The following is a 25,851-nucleotide window of genomic DNA, read 5'->3' as shown; positions in this document are numbered from 1 at the left end:
TATATGCGTTTTCAATTAGAGCGTGAACGTGCCTAATTCCTAGAGTTTAGCTTTGGACTTATTTGTTTAGACCTTTCCAGCCCAAGATGAAATTTAGTCCATTATTGCTCACCGTGAAACAATTTGGACTTAGGTATCGTATAACTTTCCCTAACAGGATGTTGTGCTAATCATGGATAATGTAAAAAAATCCAATTCCATTAAATTTGGTGGGTTGTGGACTGAACTTGAGTAGTTAATAGACTGTTTTCTTGACTTGTCTATGCAATGGATGAAGGCATCCACTTGATTCTTCTAAATGGGGTCGCATATGCCAGTTCCTCAATTTGGATGGTGTTTTGGACAAAACTCGTATTGTTGAGCCAATGGAAGCGTCAAAAAAGGATCTCCTTGTGGTAATTTTTATATCATTGATGAACTCTTGCTTTTCTTTCTCTTTGGCATATGCAGTGACTTATTATGAATATAAGAGTTGATATGAAAGTATTTAACTATGTAAGCTAGCATCGAGCTTGTTTTCAAGTGGTTTTGAAGGCAATATTGACTTGTAATGGGAAAAGTTACATTGCAGGAGTCTGTTCTAAAGGATTATGAAAATTGACACTGTAACAGCTGTAAAGTCCAATTTCAGCTCTATAATATGCATAGATATACAGATGGGTCCTTAGTTCATATGTATTATACGCATGACTTGCCAGTTGGTGCCTTTCATCTCGTTCCATAAGTTTTGCCATGAAGATGCAATACTGCACAAATAATTTTGAAGGAAAATTTTCTTAGTAGTAGTATATTGTGAACTTTTAAGTGGTAATGCTGGTCAAAATGCCATGTTTAACTTGGTCTTCTGTAGTAAGGACTTACTAGAGCTGTTATTTTTAGTTTTATTTTATGTGATTTGAGCTTGATGGTCTCTCAGTTGATTTGTCTTCTGGGTATACCTAATGCATCTGGTTCACCTTTTACTGATTGTATAATTTAGAAACCCAAAAAAAGATGGCTCACCACCATCAGAAGTCGCTTCATTTTTCTAGGTAATAGATTGTGAGTAGTTTGAACTGATTGATTATTTTATTTGAGTCGGCTATAGTTGAGCAAGCAGCCCACGGCTGTATTATTATTAATTTCAAAAAAAGTGAAGTAGTTGACAACATATTAGAATTTTATTTTGATAGTTTAATATAACCAGATTATGAGCATCTAAATTCATGACATTATATAGGGAATATGTAGAAGATCAAATTTGGAAATTGAGTTGGTGCAATGAAACAATCAAAACCCTCAATTCAGATTTTCTCCAAAGTGGACAGTATTAAGGTTCCTTGACAATCCTTCAATATTCAGAAAAGTCTCCACTCCCACGGCCTCAGTTCAGCACTGTTTGATTACCAGGAAAAGAAAATGTACACAGGTAACTGATGCCTGATTTCATAAACATACTAATGTAGCAAGTATATTAGTCACACAAAGTAATAAAGTGATGAGTGAGTATTGTTCCTACAAGGATAGTGTCACTAAGTACCGATTTCCTTAGTTTAAGTCTTAATTAAAGCAACAATAAATTGGATTGATGAAAAATTAACAATTAAATACAAATTAACAAAATATATATAAATGAATAATAATGAAATTAAAGCAAAACCCAACAACTTAACTAATTAAACAATGCTAAAAAATGCTAGGGTGTTGATTTCACCTAGATATGCTAACCCAAATCATAGAATCTATTACCCAAGTTCTAATTCTTTGATTGAAAATCGAATTCCCTAAGTTGTAAAACATACCTTCTCAGGCTACCTTTGCCCTACTTATCTCTATCAAGCTTCCGCACCCAACAAAATGAAGATTAATAGTTCAAAGTCTTTAAGCTTTATGGAATTCTATCTAGATTTCATAGATCGCTAAACTTATCTATACGTTTGCTTAATCTACGATATTTATTCCAAGAGGCACAATCACAAATCACTTCTCAGTCTCATTGTGAACAACACACATTTGAATGGTGATCAAGCATCCAAAAGTCATTAAGCAAAGAGATAATTCAAGCATGAAATTAAAACTCAAAGTAACATTCATATAATTTGAATCAAGGTATCAAGGTTACATCAAACCCTAGCTAAACAACTCATTCATACTCAAAAATGAAATAAATAACAAAAACAAACTGAATCAAGATTCATCATTGAAAACAAGTAAAAGATGGAGAAATCTTCTCTAATTTGAAGCCCAATCTTCAATAATCTTCTCCTTCCATGAGCTGCCTCCCAATGACGAACCAAAATCCTTTCTCTTTCTTTTTGCTCTAATTTATACCTCTCTCACTTAAGGATGAAGCTCTAGCAAGCCAAAACGCGTCGTCTTATTTTTACATCTGATGCAGGTTTTGCCGCGGCGAAGCTTTTTTCTCGCCGTGGCGAAGACTTTCGGGCCAAATTTGAGCCTGATATAGTCTGAATCTGGAAAACTGTTAAACATATGAATTGTAACCCTTTTAATTATCTTTTTGGTCGTTCAAGAATCAGCACAATCTGAGGTCTACAGCTCAATTTATGGCAAATACTAAGTAGTCCAAAGACTTTTTCTTCCGTTCCTGTGTACTTTTCACAACTTCAAACCAAGTTTTCACCCTTGTCCGGTAGATTAGGAAAAACACCAAACATGAAAGTTATAGCTCTCTTCTTAGCTTTCCAAAGCTTCTAAATTCAGTCATCCGAGTTTCCAAACTCAAATTACATAATTTAAGCTCAAAACTGTTATTTATGCTAAAAATCATCGTTTAAGCCTGCAAAAACAAATTAATAAGATACATGCAGCTTCTTATGTACTAAATCACCAAGGTCGAAAGCATGTTGGATTTTCAGTCTTCAACCTCAGTATTGAAAACAACTGGAAATATCGTCGTGACATCCCTGGAAGATGATAATGATTAAAATAAGCATAATAATCAGCCTTGCAAGGACGACAAACAATTAGGAGCTTAGGATAAAAAACGACCAAATTCCAGAGGAGCAACCACGTACTTTAGATAAGGAAGAGTCATGTTCTTCAAAAGGGACGGATTACGATCACAAATTCCTTCCATTCATCTTTATTGATTCTACCATCCTTGTCAGTATCAGCATCAGCAAATGTCTGCGGTCAGCAGGTGCTATGGGTATCAAAATGCCCAAGAAAGTGACTCAAGTAAGGAAGTTATAATGAATAGTTTACTTTGTCAATGATCGATTCAACAAGGTCATCTGACAATTTTATTTCGGATTCATTCAAAATGGCAACTACCATCTGCTTAACCTGAAAACATTCTTCAAACAAATTAGCTAAAAAGCCAACAAGTGCCCTGAAACATCAGTTATCAGCAGTTTTCAGAATTCAACTACGACAAACAGTTACTCACTTCCTCCGCTCAATAAACCCTGTTTGTCTCAGATCATATAGCCTAAACGCAACTGCAAACAAAAAAAAAAAAAAAAAAAAAAAAAAAAAAAAAAAAAAGGTCTGAAGATAAACATTTCTTGAGCTAAATGTTGGTTGTATATGATTCCAAATTTTTTTCTCTAGAAATCTTACAATCAATTTTCTCTTCCACTGGGGCATAGGGATGAAGACGTTGAGTGCGTGAACAAATTCCTCAAATTCAATGACACCATTTTTCTTTTCATCAAAAAGATCGAAAACCTACAAAAACAAATGCAGCAGTTGTATACATGTATTGATGTTCACCGAACCCTTTCTATCATAGTTTATTCCAGTACAGCTCAAGTCAAAGCAATATCCATATCATGATAAAATTCTAAGAGATGGCCAATGTGATTACCCGATCCAGAAAAAGTTCTCGCCTGTAGTATGGAAGAGTGCCAACTGGACTCTTCCTACAGTTAACAATAGTAAACAATAATCACCTATATGCAAAAACAAATTTCTATTTGCAAAAAGAATCAAACAAAAACACTGATGCATACCCAAATGAAAGAGGATTCCTTTACTAGACACAAGTCAGAAAGATACAAGACACCTTTTATGTGCCAGTTCAGTGTTAAAATCCTTTAATTTCTTTTCTATTTCAACAGCTCTTATTACATCATCCAGACCAAGATTTTAGGACCAAGTTCTTGAGACCAGGATTGCACCTATGACCCAAATCACATGCAAGATATTCAGTCTTATATTTTTGTTTTCTCCATTTGATAAACACAGGAAACACTGAGATAGAACCAATTATATGATTCTAACACAAAGAATTGAAATACTTCTCTAACAATCTCAACATTAAATCAATTCCATCAATCGTCTCCACACTTGGATGAAAAAGCTCTACACTGAACAGTGTTTTTGCCTCCTAACTCATCATCTTGGTAGGCTAACTGATTCAACTAAGCACCTAGCATACTTGCCAAAAGAAACAACTGTTCTTAAAGTCATTTTTCTAACTCAAAATATTACTCGACACTCACCATGGGGAGAATGACACAGAAGCATGAGATGCTTGCTCAACATTATCTAGAGTCATGCAAAAGTGTAGGATTTGGGTATAACACATTAGAAAATAAATAAATAAATAATAACCAAATCCTAAAGTAGTTTTTCAACATAAGAATTACTTCTGAAAAGGAAATCCAAGACAACATTTGTCACAAAATTCTCAGATATTGAAATCCTTCAATGCCTTGCTTCAAATATAATTGAGTGTCGCCGAATTCTTATAGTTCTGCTTTTGTTAAATATATCAACTGAGAAGTAGTGAATAATTCAGAAGCTATTAAAACACAAGATCCTACTGTAAAACCAATGTCAATATGCCAGGTCCTGTAATGTCAATTCAAAGTCCAAATGTCATATAGGTTCTTAACTAATCAAAGACCTGGACACCAAGTAAATATTACACCATAGCTTCTAGACTGCAGATTTTAAGGCAAGAAACTTAGATTTTCAATTTACCTTGTGAATCAACCCATCTTTGGTAATCGAACAACTCAAACCATCATAAAGCTCATGCAAAGCCTCCACTTCGTTAACAGTAACTGCATGAGCAAAAACACCAGCATTCAAATCCCAGTCGCACACTAAAGAAAAAAATAACTTGCAGACTATAATTTTCCAAAACCTTTCCACAAGATATTAGTCTCTTCTTTATGTCAATATGCTTAGACCTTAGTTTTTTAGTAAAAACTTGGAGGAAAGCTATCAAAAACTCATGAATTTCAAAAGCCAAATTAAAAAACCCAGTTGTTATACGAAGCAAAAACATAGTGTTAAATTTTGTAATCTCTCAACGTACCAAACACATTAATTCTTGGGTGGAAGCAAAAGTAATAGGAGAAAATTACATCGAGATTCATTAGCGAGTCGAGCCAGATCGCTGATGGCTACGCGGCATTTCTTGGGTGGTTGCCGATTCGCGCAACAGCTGACGGTAGAGATTACTAGAGCCTCTATGATGGCTATGAACGGTAGACAAGCTGTACAAATCTGTTCAGCTATTGATAGAGAGCTGGACCTCTGGTCAAATAAACCAACAAAAAATTAAGCATCAAATAAAAATTCGAAGCAGTTTGAAGAAAACAAGAGATTTGATACATTATGAAAGAAAGCTCTGTTATTGTTGGAATCCATGGAAGCAAGCGAAAAGACATGAGATGAGAGCTTGTTTATGTCTCTAATTCTCCATTACTTCGTCGCAGAATCAGTCTTATCTTTATTCTTATTTATAAGGACTATCTTCATGTCTCTGCTAAACTAACGTGTGGTTTATCTCCTTCGTAACTTCAATTCATGGTTTATGAGGTAAAAGTCAAAACAACCAAATTAAATTATAAATCATAAAGTAATCACTCCATTACTTTTTAATTTTTTTATGCACAAAAATGTATTCCTTGTTTTTCATATCAGATCTGTTTGTAGTAATCATCAAAGAGCCGTGTTTTCTCCCCCTCGTACTTTTATAGAAAGTTTTTGTATTGGGTGGAGCACACGTGTTCCGCCCAACCAGTACCACCCAATATTTATTGATTATTTTTATTTATTTTGTATTATATTAAAAATATAAATATCTAAAATTACATGAAAGTTACAGATAAATACATATATAATAATGAGTCTTAACTGTTTTAATTTAATAATTTATAATTGAGGCTTACCAAATAAAGAATATGGTTTTGCATTTATTTAAGAGTAATGTTATATGTACAAACAAGTCTTATAAAGATTTGTATACAAACTGAGGTGGTACAAAATAAATAAAAGAGTGAATATGATGAGTTTGATTTTTTATATTTACTCATTTATTTATTTTATGTCACATCAATTTATATACAAATCTTTATAAAATTTGTTTGTACATCTAGTATTATTGTTTATTTAACAAGGCCGTGAAGCTTGGACCTTCGTAAAGCGTATGAACTGTTTCTCATTAAAATAAGGGGAGTGATAGTATAACTTACATAGGCTCCGTTTGTTACACTATTATTAGTATTCCCAATAAAATTAAACAGTAAAATTGACTTATTCTCAAAATATTATTCTATATTATTCAGTTTTTTTTAAATCCTCCTAAATTTATTAATTTAACTAAACACTCCTAAATATTTTTTTTATTGCAAAAACACCCCAATAATCCTCCAATGGTAGTGGCCGATTGTCCGTATTTAATTGGTGGATTGAAGGTATTTTTGTTAACTTTTAATATTTTATTATAGGGATGTTTAGTAAATAAATAAACATAAGGGTTATTTTATTAATTTTCAAATCTTTTATCGTAATACCCATCTAATTTAATTTTTTTTTAAAATATTATTCTAAAAACCATCAAAATAATAAACCAAACCTACCATAATATTTGTTATGGTTACTGCCCATGTGTTATCGACAATAAAGACAGCTTCTGAGTAAAACAAGAATAAAAATTAAAAATGTTATCGTGGTTGTTGCAAGAGGTTACGCTCACAACCATTATTATCTCGTTTGTTATTAAAATTATTGTTTTAATTTTTAATAGTATATATCAGAATTTCAATCTATTGTTTAATAGTTATTGTCTTAATTAAACAATAAAAAAATAATAATAATCATAAAGATGATAATATAAAAATATAAAATGTTTCATGTCAATAAACTCTAAATATGTCTTAAAAGATATAAATATTTTGACTTAAAGAAGAAAGTGTTAATACTAGCGAATTATTTGCGTACATGTAAGTTAAAATCCGTATAAGAGCATCTCCAATAGTGCTCTTTATTTTGAAGAGTATCTTTTTTATAAATAAAGAGCATTTTCATTAATTTTTAAATATAAAGAACATAATTTTTATTCAAATCCAATAAACTCTTTAAATTTAATGAAGATGTTCTTTATTTTCAAGAAAGTAACTTAATGGGAGAGAGAAATAATAAATAAAATATATAGAAAGTTGTAATTTATTAATTAAAATTAGGATAGAGAGTGAAATTTGACTCTCTAGATGTAGAGAGTCAAATTTACTCTTTAATTTATACTTTCAAGATAAATAGTATATTGGACTCTTGTTTTTATAGATAGACTCTCTATAATAAATAATTTAGATCATATAAAAGGTCATTTGGAGATGTTCTAACAACTCTAAAATATAAATTATTGGTCAAACAATTTTAAATAAATATTTTATTTTATTTTACGCCTTCAATGCAATACAACATATATATATATATATATTTATATATATATATTTTTTTTTTGCAAGATAAAAAATTGTTACTATGTGAATGCAACTTTTGGGAATTTAGAAAATTATAATTGATTATAATTATAGAGTTTATACTTATTTATAATTATTCTAAGTTGGGGTTATAATTTTTTTATAATTATCATTCCTAATTATATATATATATGTATATGGGGAGAGAGAGAGAGAGGATAATGGTTATCCTATTTCAAAGTTGGCTAATAGTTAGGTAAAATTTCAACTGGAGCCCCCCTGCCTCAATTAATTTAGTATAATATTAATAAGGGAGAACGACATTTTCCCACCCAAGGTTTAGCAAAACGACACTTTTCCACGCATTAAGTTTCAAAATGACACTTTCCAATCCTTTGTTAGATTCTGTTATATTTTCCGTTAATATTTTATTGAAAAGGTAAAAATACCCTTAAATATTTTACTTTATAAATTTTTTATTATTTTTTAATTAACCAAAAAGTCAAATATTAAAATTTAAAAAAAAAAAACAGTTAATCCCACTTAAAAAGTTAGGAGTAATGATATAAAATTATTTAAAATTAAAAAATCTTAATATTTATTTATTTATAATGTCATCAATATCACATTAATATTATTTATAATGTTTTTTATTTTTAGTAATTAACATAAAAAATCAATATTTCTAATTAATTAAATAAGCAAAGAAAAAAAAAATATTTTTATACTTGGACTAATAGATAATCGAATAAAGATTTTGAATTAATTAAATTTTAATTTATAATAAACTAATTAAGAAATAAACTATTTAAGGGTATTTTCGGTCAAATGTTAACAGAAAACACTGACAGAACCTAACGAAAGGTGTGAAAGTGTCATTTTGAAACTTAATGGGTGGAAAAGGGTTGTTTTATCAAACCTTGGGTGGGAAAATGTTGTTCTCCCTATTAATAATTCAAGAAGACAGCGAGGGCCCAATGGCCCGTTAAGTGAAGTATTGATCATTTTGGAATTTAGTAGACGAAATTAGATCAAATGGACGTTGTTCATATCACTGCATCTCAGGGACCAGGACGCAACTCTTAACTTTACATGATCACAGTTGTAACATCAAGTTACGGGTACGGGATGATCAAACATCATACTCTAATTATTTTGAATGGAATAACTTATATAATTTTCAAACGGAAAACTAATATAAGGTTTGGATTTGGCTATCGTCCAAACCTTAATGTCAATGATGCCTCTGAATTTCAACCACTCGCTTGATTATTACACTTACCCAAAATTAAATATCTTTATATTTACATCATCTACATTATACACCTTGCAATATTTGATTGATTGACTATGACTAGTTCTGTAGTTTATATTCATTTTGGTATATTTACATCATCTACAGTAAACTCACCAATAGCTTCTTATGTACTAAACCACCAAGGTCGAAAGCATGTTGGATTTTCAGTCTTCAACCTCAAAAACTGGGCCTGGAAAATGATAATAATTAAAATAAGCATAATAATCAGCTTTGCAAGGAACGACAAACAATTAGGGAGCATAGAATAAAAAAATGACCAAATTTCAACAAGGAGCCACTCACATACATTAGATGAGGAAGAGTCATGATCTTCAAGAGGGATGGATTACGAATCACAAATGCCTTCCATTCATCTTTATTGATTCTACCATCCTTGTCAGTATCAGCATCAGCAAATGTCTGCAGGGATGCTATGGTTATCAAAATGCCCAAGAAAATAGACTCAAGGAAGTTAAAATGAATAGCTTACTTTCTCAATGATAGATTCAAGAATGTCATCTGGCAATATTATATCGGATTCATTCAACATGGCAGCTACCATCTGCTTAACCTGAAATGAAAACATTCTTTAAACAAATTAGCCAACAAGTGCTCTGAAACATCAATTATCAGCATTTTTCAGAATTCAACTACTGACAACAATAAGTACATAAAAGTTACTCACTTCCTCCCGCTCAATAAACCCTGTTTGTCTCAGATCATATAGCCTGAAGGCAACTGCCAAAAAAAATAGAAAAAAGTCTGAAGATTAACATTTATTGAGCTAAATGTTTGGTTGTATATGATCCCAAATTTTTTTCTCTAGAAATCTTACAATCAATTTTCTCTTCCATTGGGGCATAGGGATGAAAGACGCTGAGTGCGTGAACAAATTCCTCAAAGTCAATGACACCATTTTTCTTTTCATCAAAAAGATCAAAAACCTACAAAAACAAATGCAGTAGTTGTATACATGCATTGATGTGTAAGACTAAAGAAAAACTTTTGTTTTTAACAAACTTCTTTTATTTGGTTCAGAAACATATGAAGTTTGCTAACCAATTTGTGGACTTGATTTTGGTACATCAAACTTGTGAAACTTTAATTTTGGTATATCAAACTTCCACTTTGACTGCACTGAACAGATAAAAAAGATTCAGTCAGGCAAGTCACACCCACACCCTATAACAATCCTTCAAAAGCTAGATCAATTGTTCCCCTGCCCTTTCTATCATAGTTTATTCCAGCACAGCATCAAGTCAAAGCAATATCCATATCATGATAAAATTCTAAGACATGGATCCGTTGTGATTACCCGATCCAGAAAAAGATTCTCGTCATGTGGAGTATGGAAGAGTGCTAACTGGAGCTCTTCCTACAAGTTAAACAATCGTAAACAATAATCACATCAATATGCAAGAAACACATTCCTATTTGCAAAAAGAATCAAACAAAAACACTGATGCATAACCAAAATGAAAGAGGATGCCTTTGATAGACACAAGTGAGAATGACTACAAGACACCTTTTATGTGCCAGTTCAGTGTTAAAATCCTTTAATTTCTTTACTTTTTTCAACAGCTCTTACATCATCATCCAGACCAAGATTTTAAGGTCAAGTTCTTGACACCAGTATTGCTCCTATGACCCAAGAATCGCATGCAAGACATTCAGTCTTATATTTTTGTTTTCTTCACTTGACAAACACATGGAATACTGAGATAGAACCAATTATGTGATTCTAACACAAAGAATTGAAACAGTTCTCTAACAATCTCAACATTGAATCAAATTCCATCAAGGTACCCGCAATCGTCTCCACAACTTGGATGAAAAATCTCTACAATGAACAGTGCTTTCGCCTTTCACTCATCATCTAGATATAGAACTGAAAAGGACACCCAAGACCAAATTTGTCACAAAATTCTCAGATATTGAAATCCTTCAATGCCTTACTTCAAAAATAACGAGTGTTGCCGAATTCTTATAGTTTTGCTTCTGTTTCATATATTAACTGAGAAGTAGTGAATAATTCAGAAGCTATTAAAAGACAATATCCTATTGTAATAGCAATTTCAATATGCCAGGTCCTGTAATATTAATTGAAAGTCCATATGTTATATAGATTCTTAACTAATCAAATACTTGGACAGCAAGCAAATATTACATCAGAACTTCTAGGCTGCAAAATTTAAGGCAAGAAACTTAAATTTTCAATTTACCTTGTGAATCAACCCATCTTTGATAATCGAACAACTCAAATTATCATAAAGCTCATGCAAACCCTCCACTTCGTTAACATTAACTGCATGAGCAAAAGCACCAGCATTCAAATCCCAGTTGCACACTAAAGAAAAAAATCACTCGCAGACTATAATTTTCAAGACCTTTCCCAAGATATTAGTCTCTTCTTATGTCAATATGCTTAGACCTTAGTTTTTTATAAGAACTTGGAAGAAAGCGACAAAAAACTCATGAATTTCAAAAGTGAAAGTTAATTACCCAGTTGTTATAAGAAGCAAAAATATAGTGTCAAATTTTGCAATTTCTCAAGTACCAAACACATTAAGAATAAACTGAAAAGCAGAAGCAAAGCAAGAGGAGAAAATTACATCGAGATTCATTAGCGAGTCGAGCCAGATCGCTGATGGCTAAGCGGCATTTCTTAGGTGGTTGCAGAGTCTCGCAACAGCCAACGATAGAGATTCCTAGAGCCTCTATGATGGCTATGAACGGTAGACAAGCTGTACAGATACGTTCAGCTATTGATAGAGAGCTCGACCTCGACATCTGGTCAAAATAAATAAAAAAATTAAGCATCAAATAACAATTCCAAGCAGTTTGAAGAAATTGACATAAACAAGAGATTTGATACATTAAAAAAGAAAGCTCTTACAAAAGAGGTGTTGTTATTGTTAGAGTCCATGGAAGTAAGCGAAAAGAAAACTCATGACATGAAAGCTTGTTTATGTCTCTAATGCTCGAATAAAGTGTGTATACAAGTTATCATTGTCACAGACTCAGTCATCTTGTAGGGACTATCTTCATGTCTGTGCTAAATTGGCGTATGACTTATGTGTTTATGCATATTGCTGTCGACACCGCCTCCTTAACCTCAATTCATGCTTTATGGTAAAAGTTAAAACAACCAAAACAATTATGAATCATGAAGTACTTAAATTATTATTTTTCGAATCCACACCGACTGCTAATAAGGGTTACTTATTTGATCATTAATTTTATGGCCACCACTACTAATAAGGGATCAGGACTTATTTGGCTTTTAACTACGTGACTTCAAAGAATTAATTGAGATACATATAAGCTGTCCAGACACCTGAATATACAAAAAAAAAAAAAAAAAGTTATTATTTTCAACACTCTTAAATCTTCTTGTTATGTAACTCCATTGCTTTTAATTTTTTTATGCTCAAAACTGTATTCCTTATTTTTCAGATCAAATCTATTTATATGTACTACGTTTCGTTGATCAAAGAGCCACGTTTTCTCTCCGAAAGGTTTCGTATTGGGTGGGGCAAACGTCTTCCGCCAGTAAGAGTAAAACAACATAGTCATTGCAGTGAAGCTTCGAGCTTCAAGACAATATTCCATTTCTGATGTAACTTTTCTTTTAGATTGTTCTTCTCCTCTTTAAATTCTAGTTTGTTGGTCTGTTTCGGATTTTCTCTTTAAACGTTTATGGCGTGTGGGATTCATGGTAGGTAGCCTACTAGTCTAGATGGATATGATGAATCAGAGATAGTGTAGATAGGTGCATGATCTCACATGTTTTATTTCTCATCTGAACACTCGTAATTTAAATGTAGGATTATAGCGATAAGTTGTTGTATTAGTCTCTTCAAATATTAGTTGGGGTATATATAAACTAGTCTAAATATTTTGATTTAAAAAAAAAAAAAAAACAATTTTTGGCGTGTGACGGTTTTAGTTGCAGATTGATACTTTTTATTGAAATTACTCAATCGAGGTGTTCCTTAAATGAGCTGGGGTCTCAACTGTTTTAATTTATAATTGAGGCTTACCGAATAAAGAATTTGTCTAGCGTTTTTCTAATGAGGGACCGAATGGTGGGCCGTCAAGATTGGACCCCCGTAAAGCGTATGGACTTGCAAAACCTAGGATAGTATAACACTATAACTCATATAATATCTGTTGACTAGTGATTGTTGCGCATATATTATATTCAAAGTAATAATAAAAATAGTAACGAGGTTGTCGCCACTCGCCATTATCCCATTTGTCATTAACATTGTTGGCTGATGCTGGACTAGGAATAGGATGCTTGTTTTCAATAATGGTAAAGCTCAGTAATTCAATCTTACAGTTGACAGTTGTCTCGTAGTTAGTTAGCTCATAAATTTTCGTAAATATTCCTCATAAATAGATATATATGACCTATTTATAAACTAACTAATTATGAACTGTCACATTAAAAATTATAAAAAAATATTATAAAATTGGATTATAAATCTAATATTACTCTTTTATTTTTTAAAGTATGATTTTAAAACCCGGCCCGACCCGGTCAGTTCAACCGATGATTGAGCCGGATCGATTCGACTAAAAAACCAGAATTTTCAAATGACCTAGTTTGAATTGCAGTTGGACCCCTTTTTTTTTTGTTACGAACCGCCGGTCTAACCGGTTCGATCCAACGGTTGAATCGCTTTATTATTATTATTTTTATATATCATGTTGATGTCAGAATGATGTCATCACATTGACATCAGCATGATGACATCACAGTTCAACTCGGTAGTTGAACTGGCTAATTTGATGACCTGACCGAGTCACTCTCCGATCGGGTTTTAAAACCTTGTTTTAAAGGATGAAATGGTAGGTAAGTAAATAAATATTTTTTAATTAATTATGTAATGGTTGGTTGAAGTATGAATGTATGATACAACTTGTTTTGTTTTAATTTTAATACCTATTTAATCATTATTAGTTTATTATGATAAAATTTGGCTAATAATTTACTAATAAAACTACATTTACAACTTTTTTATACAACCTTAAGGTGGTAGCTAGCGATTGGTCAATTTGCATTTGGGTTGATGAAATCCTCTACAAACTGATCAATCGCGAGTTGTCATATCAGGGTTGTACAAAAAAGTTACAAGTATAGTGGCGTTCATAATTTACCGTTATGTTTTAACAAACAATAATACTACACCCACTATCTTTTTATACAAACGTTTTCTCACAATCTTTTGTGGCAAAAGATGATTGGGTGATTTTAAATTTAAAATAAACTTTCACCCAATCATCTTTTGTCACATAAGTTTATGAGAGAAAGTTTGTATAAAAAAGTTGTGGGTGTAGTATTACTCACAAACAAATTATATGGACTTTTACCTATAAATTTTTAACTTTGTGATCAAACAAAAATATGTTTAAACTTAAGAATTTGTTTAGAGTGTTTTTATCTTAATTGATGATTGCCTTATTATTATTATTTTTGATAATCGGAGTGTCTAGGCCAGCTTGCGTATAACTTAATTAATTTTTAGGGTCCATTGAATACCTTACAAATTTAAAGAATTAGATAAAACCACAATATTATTGTAGTACATAATCACAAAGTTTTAATGGTGTAAAATAGATAATTACCTTATTCACGTATTACATAGTTATCCATTTTTCATGGTGTAAAGTGGAGGATATATTTCAAAGAATGTTGATAGATAAAATCATTGAAGAGGTTATCCATTTCAAGTGCAGCCCCATAAATTCAGTTGAATATTAATTCACGAAGAAGAAATTAAATAGCTTTATAATTACATCATCTATATTAAGTCATCAATTGACAATTATCTGGAAACTGGAAAAATGGTTTTCCACCTTGCAATATTTGATTGATGAATTATGAGACATGATATGACTACTAGGGAAATATCGATCATTCTGGAATTTGATTTTGGTAGACGAAATTTAGATCAAATGGACGGCTATATCACTGCATCTAAGATTAAGAGACCAAGACGCAACGTTTACTTCACGTAATCACAGTTGTCATATCAAGTTACAGGTACGGGATGATCAAATATCATACTCTAATTATTTTGAATTGAATAACTTATACAATTTCCAAACGGAAAATTAATATACGGTTGGGATTTGGCTATTGTTCATGTCAATGAAATGATGCCTCTCAACTTCAACCACTCACTTGATTATAACAGTTACCCAACATGTGGTAAACTGGTGATAAGTTAAATATCTTTATGTATTACATCATCTATATGAACTCATCACTCACACGACACAATTACGTGGAAACTGGAAAAATGGTTTTCCAACTTGCAATAATTGATTGATGCCTGATATGGCTACTGGTTATATTCATATGGGTATATTACTATATTTTATACTAATAATATCATAACCATACAAATAAATAAATAAAAAGACAGGATAATTATTTTACATAAATTTTATTAATTTTTATCTTTGTATGACTTAGTTACAAGTAAATTATTATTGATTTTTTATTGTCCTTTTGTGAATGATTTAAATTTTTATTTTATTTTTGTAATTATTTTAAAACCTCTTTTCACAAATAATATTATACTTAACCCCAAGCGGTTGATCTAGCGGACAAAGAGATTTGTTTCATTCCTTAAGTTTTTGGGTTCAAACCTTGAGGCTATCTATCACAATAATAGTGCGGTTTACCTGATTATTTGGGCTTGTAGGATATTCAATATACCACAGAGATTAATTGAGGTGCACACAACTTAGTCTAGACACCCCGGTTACCAAAAATAAGTAAATAAATAAATAATATTACACTTTTATATCTTTATATCTTCTTGGAGTGTTTTTTCAAGATTTATTCCAATTTTATAAGTCTTCAAATGACATATTTATTGCAAACGTCATACGGAAGGGAGAACAGCTTTTTCACCCCCAAGGTTTGGTGAAATGACACTTTCCCACCCGTCAAGTTTCAAAACGACATTTTCCCACCCTCCGTCAGGTTTGGTTAGTGTTTTCCATTTTAAAGAAGGGTAATATGGTTAATTAACATCAGACCGCAAAAATGAAAAATAAAAAATTGAAATATAAGGTTTAGTCGCTAAATGGTTGCCACGTCGCATGGAGGTTGACTTTGAAAAAAAAATTACACCAAAAAGTTGCATGTATTCTCTCTCTCTCTCTCTCTCTTTGCTCTTTGAAACTAAAACGACTGACCTAGAGTTACAATTTCAATTGTAACTCTCTCTGCTCTCTAAAATTGAAGCGTTTTCTCCCTCTCTTCTGTCGTATCCCTTTCTTCTGCTCATGGTACGTATTGGCTTCTTTTCCAAACTCAATTGCCTTCTATTTTGGTGCCTTCTTGAGCTGAGATAGAGTGATCATGGTAGTGGTTTGAATGCATGACCAATAGCAGATCCAAGAATTTCACTCTATGAGGGCCAAACCTTAAATGAGCTGGGGTCTCAACTGTTTTAATTTATAATTGAGGCTTACCGAATAAAGAATTTGTCTAGCGTTTTTCTAATGGGGGACCGAATGGTGGGCCGTCAAGATTGGACCCCCGTAAAGCGTATGGACTTGCAAAACCTAGGATAGTATAACACTATAACTCATATAATATCTGTTGACGAGTGATTGTTGCGCATATATTATATTCAAAATAATAATAAAAATAGTAACGAGGTTGTCGCCACTCGCCATTATCCCATTTGTCATTAACATTGTTGGCTGATGCTGGACTAGGAATAGGATGCTTGTTTTCAATAATGGTCAAGCTCAGTAATTCAATCTTACAGTTTTCTCGTAGTTAGTCATTTCATAAATTTTGGTAATTATTTCTCATAAATAGATATACAAGATCTGTTTATAAATTTACTAATTATGAACTGTCACGTCAAAGATTGTAAAAAAATATTATAAAATTGGATTGTGAACCTAATATTACTTGTTTATTTTTTAAAGTATGGTTTTAAAACCCGGCTCGACCCGATCAGTTCAACCGGTGATCGAGCCGGGTCGATTCGACTAAAAAACCAGAATTTTCAAATGACCTTGTTTGAATTGTAGTTGGACCCTTTTTTTTTGTTACGAACCGCTGGTCTAATTGGTTTGACGCAGCGGTTGAATCGCTTTTTTATTATTATTTTTATATATCACGTTGATGTCAGAATGATGTCATCACATTGACATCAGCATGATGACATCACGGTTCAACTCGACAGTTGAACCGGTTGAACTGGCCAACCTGGTGACCTGACCGAGTCACTCCCCGATCGGGTTTTAAAACCTTGTTTTAAAGGATGAAATGGTAGGTAAGTAAATAAATATTTTTTAATTAATTATGTAATGGTTGGTTGAAGTATGAACGTATGATACAACTTGTTTTGTTTTCATTTTAATACCTATTTAATCATTATTAGTTTATTATGATAAAATTTGGCTAATAATTTACTAATAAGACTACACTTACAACTTTTTTATACAACCTTAAGGTGGTAGCAAGCGATTGGTCAATTTGCATTTGGGTTGATGAAATCCACTACAAACTGATCAATCGTGAGTTGTCATATCAAGGTTGTATGAAAAAGTTGCAAGTATAGCGGCATTCATAATTTACAATTATGTTTTAACAAACAATAATACTACACCCACTATCTTTTTATACAAACTTTTTCTCATAATCTTATGTGGCAAAAGATGATTGGGTGATTTTAAATTTAAAATAAAATTTCACTCAATCATCTTTTGTCACATAAGTTTATGAGGGAAAATTTGTATAAAAAGGTTGTGGGTGTAGTATTACTCACAAAAAAATTATATGGACTTTTACCTATAAATTTTTAACTTTGTGATCAAACAAAAATATGTTTAAACTTAAGAATTTGTTTAGAGAGTTTTTATCTTAATTGATGATTGTCTTATTATTATTATTATTATTATTATTATTATTTTTTATAATCAGAGTGTCTAGGTCAGTTTACGTATAATTTAACTAATTTTCGGGGTCTATTGAACACTTTATAAATTTAAAGAATTAGATAAAGCCACAATATTATTGTAGTATATAATCATAGAGTTTTAATGGTGTAAAATAAATAATTGCCGTATTCGTGTATTACATAGTTATCCATTTTTCATGGTGTAAAGTGGATAGGCATGGCAATGTTCCCCGAGATTTCGGGGACCCGTCCTGGGGCGGGGAAGCCCCTGTTTTTTTGGGGATAGGGGCGGGGGTGGGGGGTGTTTTAATCCCCGTCCTCGGGGATGGGGCCGGGGTGGGTGATGCCTTTCCCCTGGCTCGCCCCGTATATAATATATAAAATTAAAAAAATGTATATATATATATTTACTTTTCACTAATATCCATATATTTCACCTAATTACACAATTATCCTTCCTATATAAACCCATATTTTTCTAATTTCCCTCACCCTAAACAATTGAACAAGAACAAACCCTGACCCATATTTATGTATAATTAATTATGTTTAAACAATTAATTTAAGTATTTGTCATGTGGACGAGAATTAACTATTGTATTTGGTAATGCTCAAATTAATTTATGTTTATATAAAATTAACGGGGCGAGGACAGGCCTCCAATATTCCCCTTTGGGGCGGGGAAGGGGAATTCCTGTCATCCCCGTAACGGGGATGGGGCAGGGGTGGGGAATGATTTTGAGGGTGGGGATGGGTACGGTGAATGAGATCCCCGCCCTGCCCCGCTCCATTGCCATGCCTAAAAGTGGAGGATATATTTCAAAGAAAGTTGATAGATAAAATCATTGAAGAGGTTATCCATTTCAAGTGCAGCCCCATAAATTCAGTTGAATATTAATTCACGAAGAAGAAATTAAATAGCTTTATAATTACATCATCTATATTAAGTCATCAATTGACAATTATCTGGAAACTGGAAAAATGGTTTTCCACCTTGCAATATTTGATTGATGAATTATGAGACATGATATGACTACGAGGGAAATATCGATCATTCTGGAATTTGATTTTGGTAGACGAAATTTAGATCAAATGGACGGCTACATCACTGCATCTAAGATTAAGAGACCAAGACGCAACGTTTACTTCACGTAATCACAGTTGTCATATCAAGTCGCAGGTACGGGATGATCAAATATCATACTCTAATTATTTTGAATTGAATAACTTATACAATTTCCAAAGGGAAAATTAATACACGGTTGGGATTTGGCTATTGTTCATGTCAATGAAATGATGCCTCTCAACTTCAACCACTCACTTGATTATAACAGTTACCCAACATGTGGTGAACTGGTGATAAGTTAAATATCTTTATGTATTACGTCATCTATATAAACTCATCACTCACACGACACAATTACGTGGAAACTGGAAAAATGGTTTTCCAACTTGCAATAATTGATTGATGTATTATGAGGCCTGATATGGCTACTGGTTATATTCATATGGGTATATTATATATTTTATGCTAATAATATCATAATCATACAGATAAATAAATAAAAAAAGATAGGGTAATTATTTTACATAAATTTTATGTAATTTTTATCTTTGTATGACTCAGTTACAAGTAAATTATTATTGATTTTTTATTGTCCTTTTGTGAATGATTTAAATTTTTATTTTATTTTTGTAATTATTTTAAAAACTCTTTTCACAAATAATATTATACTTAACCCCAAGCGGTTGACCTAGCGGATAAAGATATTTGTTTCATTCCTTAAGTTTTTGGGTTCAAACCTTGGGGCTACCTATCACAATAATAGTGCGATTTACCTGATTCTTTGGGCTTGTAGGATATTCAATACACCACAGAGATTAGTTGAGGTGTACACAACTTAGTTTAGACACCCCGGTTACCAAAAATAAGTAAATAAATAAATAATATTACACTTTTATATCTTTATATTTTCTTGGAGTGTTTTTTCAAGATTTATTCCAATTTTATAAGTCTTCAAATGACATATTTATTGCAAACGTCATAAGGAAGGGAGAATGACTTTTTCACCCCCAAGGTTTGGTGAAATGACACTTTTCCACCCGTCAAGTTTCAAAACGACATTTTCCTACCCTCCGTCAGGTTCTGTTAGTGTTTTCCATTTTAAATAAGGGTAATATGGTTAATTTATATCAGATCGCAAAAATGAAAAATAAAAAATTGAAATATAAGGTTTAGTCGCTAAATGGTTGCCACGTCGCATGGAGATTGACTTTGAAAAAAAAAATTACACCAAAAAGTTGCATGTATTCTCTCTCTCTCTCTCTCTCTCTCTCTCTTTGCTCTTTGAAACTAAAACGACTAACCTAGAGTTACAATTTCAATTGTAACTCTCTCTACTCTCTAAAATTGAAGCGTTTTCTCCCTCTCTTCTGTCGTATCCCTTTCTTCTGCTCATGGTACGTATTGGCTTCTTTTCCAAACTCAATTGCCTTCTATTTTGGTGCCTTCTTGGGCTGAGATAGAGTGATCATGGTAGTGGTTTGAATGCATGACCAATAGCAGATCCAAGAATTTCACTCTATGAGGGCCAAAAAAAAAATTAAAACAATCATAACCATACTTTAATTTTTAATTACGATGAACTTCAACAAAAAGTTGCAATATACAAATAAATATCTTCAAAAAACATAATTTTTATACAAAAAAAAATAATAATTTTTTTACAATTGTCCTCGACGAGTTTTCATACTTTGAAAACGTGAGATAATTATCTTATTGTCAATTGTATTAAATACATCTTTCTCAATATAGGTAACCAAACAATCATTCATTCATTGATCTCCGATTCAATTGTGTAACCAACTTTTCATAAGATTCATTGCAAAAAAAGTCCTTTCAACGGTCGCAGTCGCAACTGGTAAAACTAATGCAACTTTCACAAGCTTATACACTAACAGATACAAAATGTCTTTGAAACCGAACTAAAATTCTTAGCCAAATCACCAATTCCTTTTAACTCAACAAATTCATCACAAGAACGCATGTCAATAACACAAGTCTCAGCCTAATTCTCAAGTACCATCAACTCAAGTGTAGAAAAATCAAATGGATAAAACTGGCCAAACTCATTCTTCTCTCTCTAAAAATCAAATGGATAAAACTGGCCAAACTCATTCTTCTCTCTCTTCTCTTTTTCATTTTCCATTGCTTCTTCTTCCTTTCTTCTTTATGAGTTTTTCTCTCTTCTTCTTCATTTTGGGCGAATAGCCCAGTTTATATATAAAACAGCTTTTTTGAATTATGAAACTGTCCCAAAATTCTCTTATTCTCACCATGACCGCACCACATCAGCTTTTGGTTACATGCAAACCTAGTAGCTCTTATTCCTTTCATTTTCACTCATAATAAAGCTTTTAAAAACTAACAGATTCCCTTGTATAAAAATAAAAATCACAAAAAATATGAAATATATATATTATGATTAAAAACTGTATTTTACAAAAACAAAATCCAAACCTACCATGGGGGCTTATGTTCCCAAAATCTCAAGGTTTTATAGGGGCAAAATTTAAATAAATATAAAATCTGATTTTTTTTTTTTTTTTAAATTGAGTGGGGACTTGGTCCCCACTCGTCATTCGTTGAATCCGCCACTGTGCACGACAATTCCGTGGACTAACAAAAAGCTGATTTTGTGTTCTTCCTATTCTTCGAAACTGAAGCGATTGGGGACTTAAGGTTGGTGACTAACAACGACGTTGGACAAAAAAGGGTTTGAAAGGGCGAGCGATGATTGGCTATGACAACAAGTGAGAGAAAATAACGACGACGATGACTGAGCTGAAAGTGGTGGGTAATCTTCTTTTTTTGTTGTTTTTGTTTTAGGTTGAAACAAAATTGTTGTTTGTTTTTCGTTTGGTTCTTAGTGGTTAAATTATAGAGCTTTTTAGAAAGAAAAAAAAAAAAAGGTTACGTTCTAGAGTGGAGTCATTTTGGTGCAAAATATGGATTCTTATAACGATTATTAGTTAGTGATACAATTGTTCAACTTCTATCCTAATTATGCTTAACGAATTTCATATTTTGCATTGCCATTGATGCCTTTTGTCTTGATGAGAATCTATAGTTGAATGTCATGTGAAATTTTTGATGCAATATTTTAAACCAATTAGTCTTTCGGATAGGGAATATTGAAGCTAGGAATTCTAGTGTTCAAATTAATTACATATAAGATTTATTGATAGATAATGGGAAAGACGCATCTTGCATCAAATTGAAACAAAGACACTACATTTGATCGATCTTAAAGAGTCATAGAATTTGTTTTCAACAATGATAAGAATGTGGAGTTTGTAGAGACCACAACAAGAAGCTATGGTGTTGATATATATTATTTTCTTGGATAACAATGTTCTTGTGTTATTTTAATTATTATGAAATTGAAACATTTAAGTTTGTAGTACCACTGGTTGATAATTGAGATCATCTTTGCTTGTAGAGGTTTAATTTACTTGTCTTTCAAGACTTTAAATATATGTGCTCAAGGACTTATCTCAAAACATATCATCTTGTCTATTTGTCTTCACTAAATGCCTGACTATTTTCTTTTAAATCCTGCTTACACAGGTAGCCAAAAACTATATTGAATTAGACGTTCGACTGCATTTTAAAAGTTGTTTAACTTAAAATATGTTCATTAATTTAATTTTCTCTTTGTCTAATTTGTGCAAAACTGGAGGTAACTTTCCATGTTTCATTATGCCTTCTACTGATAATCTGTTGTCAATGTGTACTCTGATTGTAGGATCTCCATTATTGGAGGAAAGGAGTTAGATTTGCATCAACTGTTTGTGGAGATTACTTCTCGTGGGGGTATTGAGAAGGTATGTTAAAACTTTTATTTTGTTTTATTCTTTTTAATCAATCTATTATTTGATCTTTGAGCATTGTTATTTTTAATCAGTCTGTTATTTTTAATGCCAACTCCTTTAGCATTTTTAATCAATCTGCTATGGGGCATAGCAAGAGATCTTGCAAAGATAACAGGACAACCCAAGAGCTATTATTAATTTAATCATTTTATCAATTTTTATGTGTTTGATTATGTAACTAATATTGTTTGCCATTTATTATCTTGTAGAGAAGGTTTGTACCAACAATGACTGCACCTTCTTCAAGAGCTGGATTTGCTACATCTTTGAGAAATGCATCTTCTTCAATGCCTTCTTCAAGTCAGAGGTCAAGTTCATCACATTTTCCAAGTTCAATAGGTATTCAATAGATAGGGCCAGACTAGTGTTGATGTTAGTTCATTATTTGCTTCCCTAACATTATTCTTAATCATGTTAATAGGTCAAGCAAATCAGTAATGCAGGGGTTATTTTGTGTGCAACAGTTGACTATTTTGTTCCAAATCCACAGGTAAAAATATAGTTTTCTATTTTTAGTACTTGCTAATTCTTTTGTTTTTGAAAGAGATTTCAGTTAACCATGCAACAAAAATACATGTACAGGGTCAGTTAGTTTATCATCTATCTTAACATGTTATATTAACAATTTTTTAGAAAATTTTCTAGTACATTTGGTGGTTATTTTGATGTTCTCTATTCAATTGATGGTTTTTTTGATGGAATCCTTTGTAAATTTTGCCTTGTTTTGTGGTTATTTTGATGTTTTCTGTTGAACGGATGGTTATTTTGATGGGATTAGTCACAAATTTTGTCTTGTCTGCTAGTTACTTTGATGTTCTCTATTCAATTGACAGAATATTAAATAATGATATATTTTTCTGTGTAAGGTATCATTCTAGCGATGATTTCAAGTGTAGAGCTGACGTTATAAAGATGGAGACATCATGAAGGCAAGGAGATTGAAGTATTCTAGGAATTTACGGTTTTGGCAATATAAATTATTTCCCGGATAACTTGTGGAAGCAATTAGTTAGAAGGGGAAAATATATGAAATTTTTGTAATTTGTGACTACTTGGTTTTGTGACTACTTGGTTTTACACTTTTGCTAATCTATTAATATACAGTACTATTTTTTTGTCTTTGTACAAAGTTTGTGGAAACCTACTTTCTTGGTATTGAATTCCCTATTCTTAGTGGGTTTCAACTGACAAAAAACTATATATATATATATGCACTGCAATTTTATAATTTGGATTCTTATTTTCAAAGTAATGCTAGTACTTTGTTTTATTTGGGTTTAAATTGACATAATTTAAATATAAATGCCAATTTAGGGTTGCAACAACTATAAGGAAAAAATGGTAATTCTACAGGTTTTAATTTTTTAAAAATCCAACAGTAACTTCACACATTTGAAACATTATTTTTGATAAAAAACAAGGACAAATTGGTAATTTAATTTTCATAAAAGTTGAGGGCATACTAGTGATTTCATTTTTAAAGAGTGGGTATTTTGGTAATTGATTTTGTTGATAAAAAATTATAAAGTCAAATATGTAAGGGTATTTTCATCTTTTCAATCAAATATTAACAGAAAACACTGACAGAACCTGACAGAGGGTGAAAAAATATCGTTTTGAAACTTAATGGGTGGGAAAGTGTTGTTTTGCCAAACCTTGGGGGTGAAAATGGTTCTCCCCATAAGGAATTGTAAATTATTACTAAAATTTTATCATTGCATCGTTTTATTAATCAATTCACTAAGTTTCATTGCAGTCATCATATGCTCAAACTCAATTGCTCATGAAAAACATGATCGGGATAACAAGAAGCTTCCTCTTGATATCTAGTATTCACGGGCCTAACTTTACTACAGTAACGGATACCGTTAACCCTGTAACTCAAATCCACCGTTCACAGGCCCATTAAGCCCGTAGTGGTATAAAACCACTGGTTAACGACAATTACCCAACTGTAACTTTAGAGAATAATGCCTTGCAACCATTGACTTCAGAAACAATGGATGCAGTGTGAAGTTTAGAGGGTGATTGTAATTGACCCTACAACTATGGCCGAACGACTTTTGCATACCCAAGGTTTATCAAAACGATAGTTGGTACCCAAAAAGTTTTGAAATGACAAATAGGTACCTTCCGTCATGTTCTGTTAGTGATTTTCATTTGATAATAGTGAAAAGACTAAAATGCCCCTAAAAGTTTAATATTTTAGATTTTTATAAATTTAAAAATTTCTAAAAAACCCCATAGGTTTGCTAATTTGCTAAATACCCCAATATATAAAAATTTTATAAAATAACAAAAACACCCCCGCCACTGGCAGTGCCAGATTCCGGCCACCACCGCCGGAATCTGGCCGAAAAATTGCGTTACGACACAGACCCATCAGATCTGTGTCGTACCGCGTAGATCTTTTATTTTCCCCAAGATCCGTGGCTGATCTGGCCGGAAAAGGCCAGATCTAGGCCAGATCTGCCGTTGAGGCCGAAAAAGGCTAGATTGGTGTGTTCGACACAGATCCGATGGGTCTGTGTCTAACACAATTTTTCGGCCAGATTCCGACGGTGGTGGCCGAATCTGGCACTGTGGGTGGCGGGGTGTATTTTTTATTTTATAAAATTTTTATATATTGGGTATTTAGTCAAATTAGCAAACCTATGGGGTTTTTAGAAATTTTAAATTTATAAAAAACTAAAAATAACTTTCAAGGGCATTTTAGTCTTTTTACTATTTTCTACAAAAATCACTAACAGAACATGACGGAAGGTACCCATTATTATTTTAAAATCTTTGGATACCAACTTGTCGTTTCGACAAACGTTGGTATATATATTGGTTCTCCCTACAACTATTAACCGACACTGTTATCGCCATTATCATGTCACTGATTGGATTCCCACGCTAAGTATCAGCATATTTAAACCACTTCATTGAAGGCGCCAAATGGCAATCATATCAGCGGTATGATCAACGAATCTCATCTCAATCCAACGTTCCTCAATTCAACGCCGCTTTT

General features: G+C 32.2%; 2 protein-coding genes across 4 annotated transcripts; both read right to left on the bottom strand.

The window, feature by feature from the left end:
- Positions 1 to 3,056: 3,056 nt before the first annotated feature.
- Positions 3,057 to 12,262, bottom strand: LOC116143219 (calcineurin B-like protein 10). 3 transcript variants are annotated; one of them, XM_031428662.1, is made up of 9 exons: positions 11,858 to 12,262; positions 11,574 to 11,751; positions 11,184 to 11,266; positions 10,277 to 10,336; positions 9,797 to 9,905; positions 9,647 to 9,699; positions 9,452 to 9,532; positions 9,265 to 9,381; positions 8,799 to 9,151 (listed from the first exon to the last, which is right to left on the bottom strand). In XM_031428662.1, the coding sequence occupies exons 1-9, from the start codon at positions 11,885 to 11,887 to the stop codon at positions 9,086 to 9,088; spliced, it is 777 nt and encodes a 258-aa protein (XP_031284522.1). In that variant the 5' UTR covers positions 11,888 to 12,262; the 3' UTR covers positions 8,799 to 9,085. The 3 variants fall into 3 exon arrangements, 2 of the variants coding, with proteins under 2 accessions (XP_031284522.1, XP_031284523.1); XM_031428663.1 differs by having other exon boundaries at positions 8,801 to 9,151; positions 9,269 to 9,381; positions 11,858 to 12,259; XR_004130098.1 differs by lacking the exons at positions 8,799 to 9,151; positions 9,265 to 9,381; positions 9,452 to 9,532 and adding exons at positions 3,057 to 3,129; positions 3,208 to 3,299 and having other exon boundaries at positions 11,858 to 12,255.
- On the bottom strand, positions 4,460 to 5,815 carry LOC116143221 (calcineurin B-like protein 10). The gene is made up of 4 exons (XM_031428664.1): positions 5,572 to 5,815; positions 5,322 to 5,493; positions 4,933 to 5,015; positions 4,460 to 4,724 (listed from the first exon to the last, which is right to left on the bottom strand). Exons 1-4 carry the CDS (start codon positions 5,605 to 5,607, stop codon positions 4,695 to 4,697), a joined length of 321 nt encoding a protein of 106 aa, XP_031284524.1. The 5' UTR covers positions 5,608 to 5,815; the 3' UTR covers positions 4,460 to 4,694.
- Positions 12,263 to 25,851: the final 13,589 nt, after the last annotated feature.

The sequence above is a fragment of the Pistacia vera genome, unplaced genomic scaffold (assembly GCF_008641045.1).
Source record: "Pistacia vera cultivar Batoury unplaced genomic scaffold, PisVer_v2 Contig427, whole genome shotgun sequence".
In the NCBI taxonomy this organism is placed as follows: Eukaryota; Viridiplantae; Streptophyta; class Magnoliopsida; order Sapindales; family Anacardiaceae; genus Pistacia; species Pistacia vera.
Note: the sequence above shows the minus strand (reverse complement) of the source record. Positions and strands in the feature narration are given on the sequence as shown.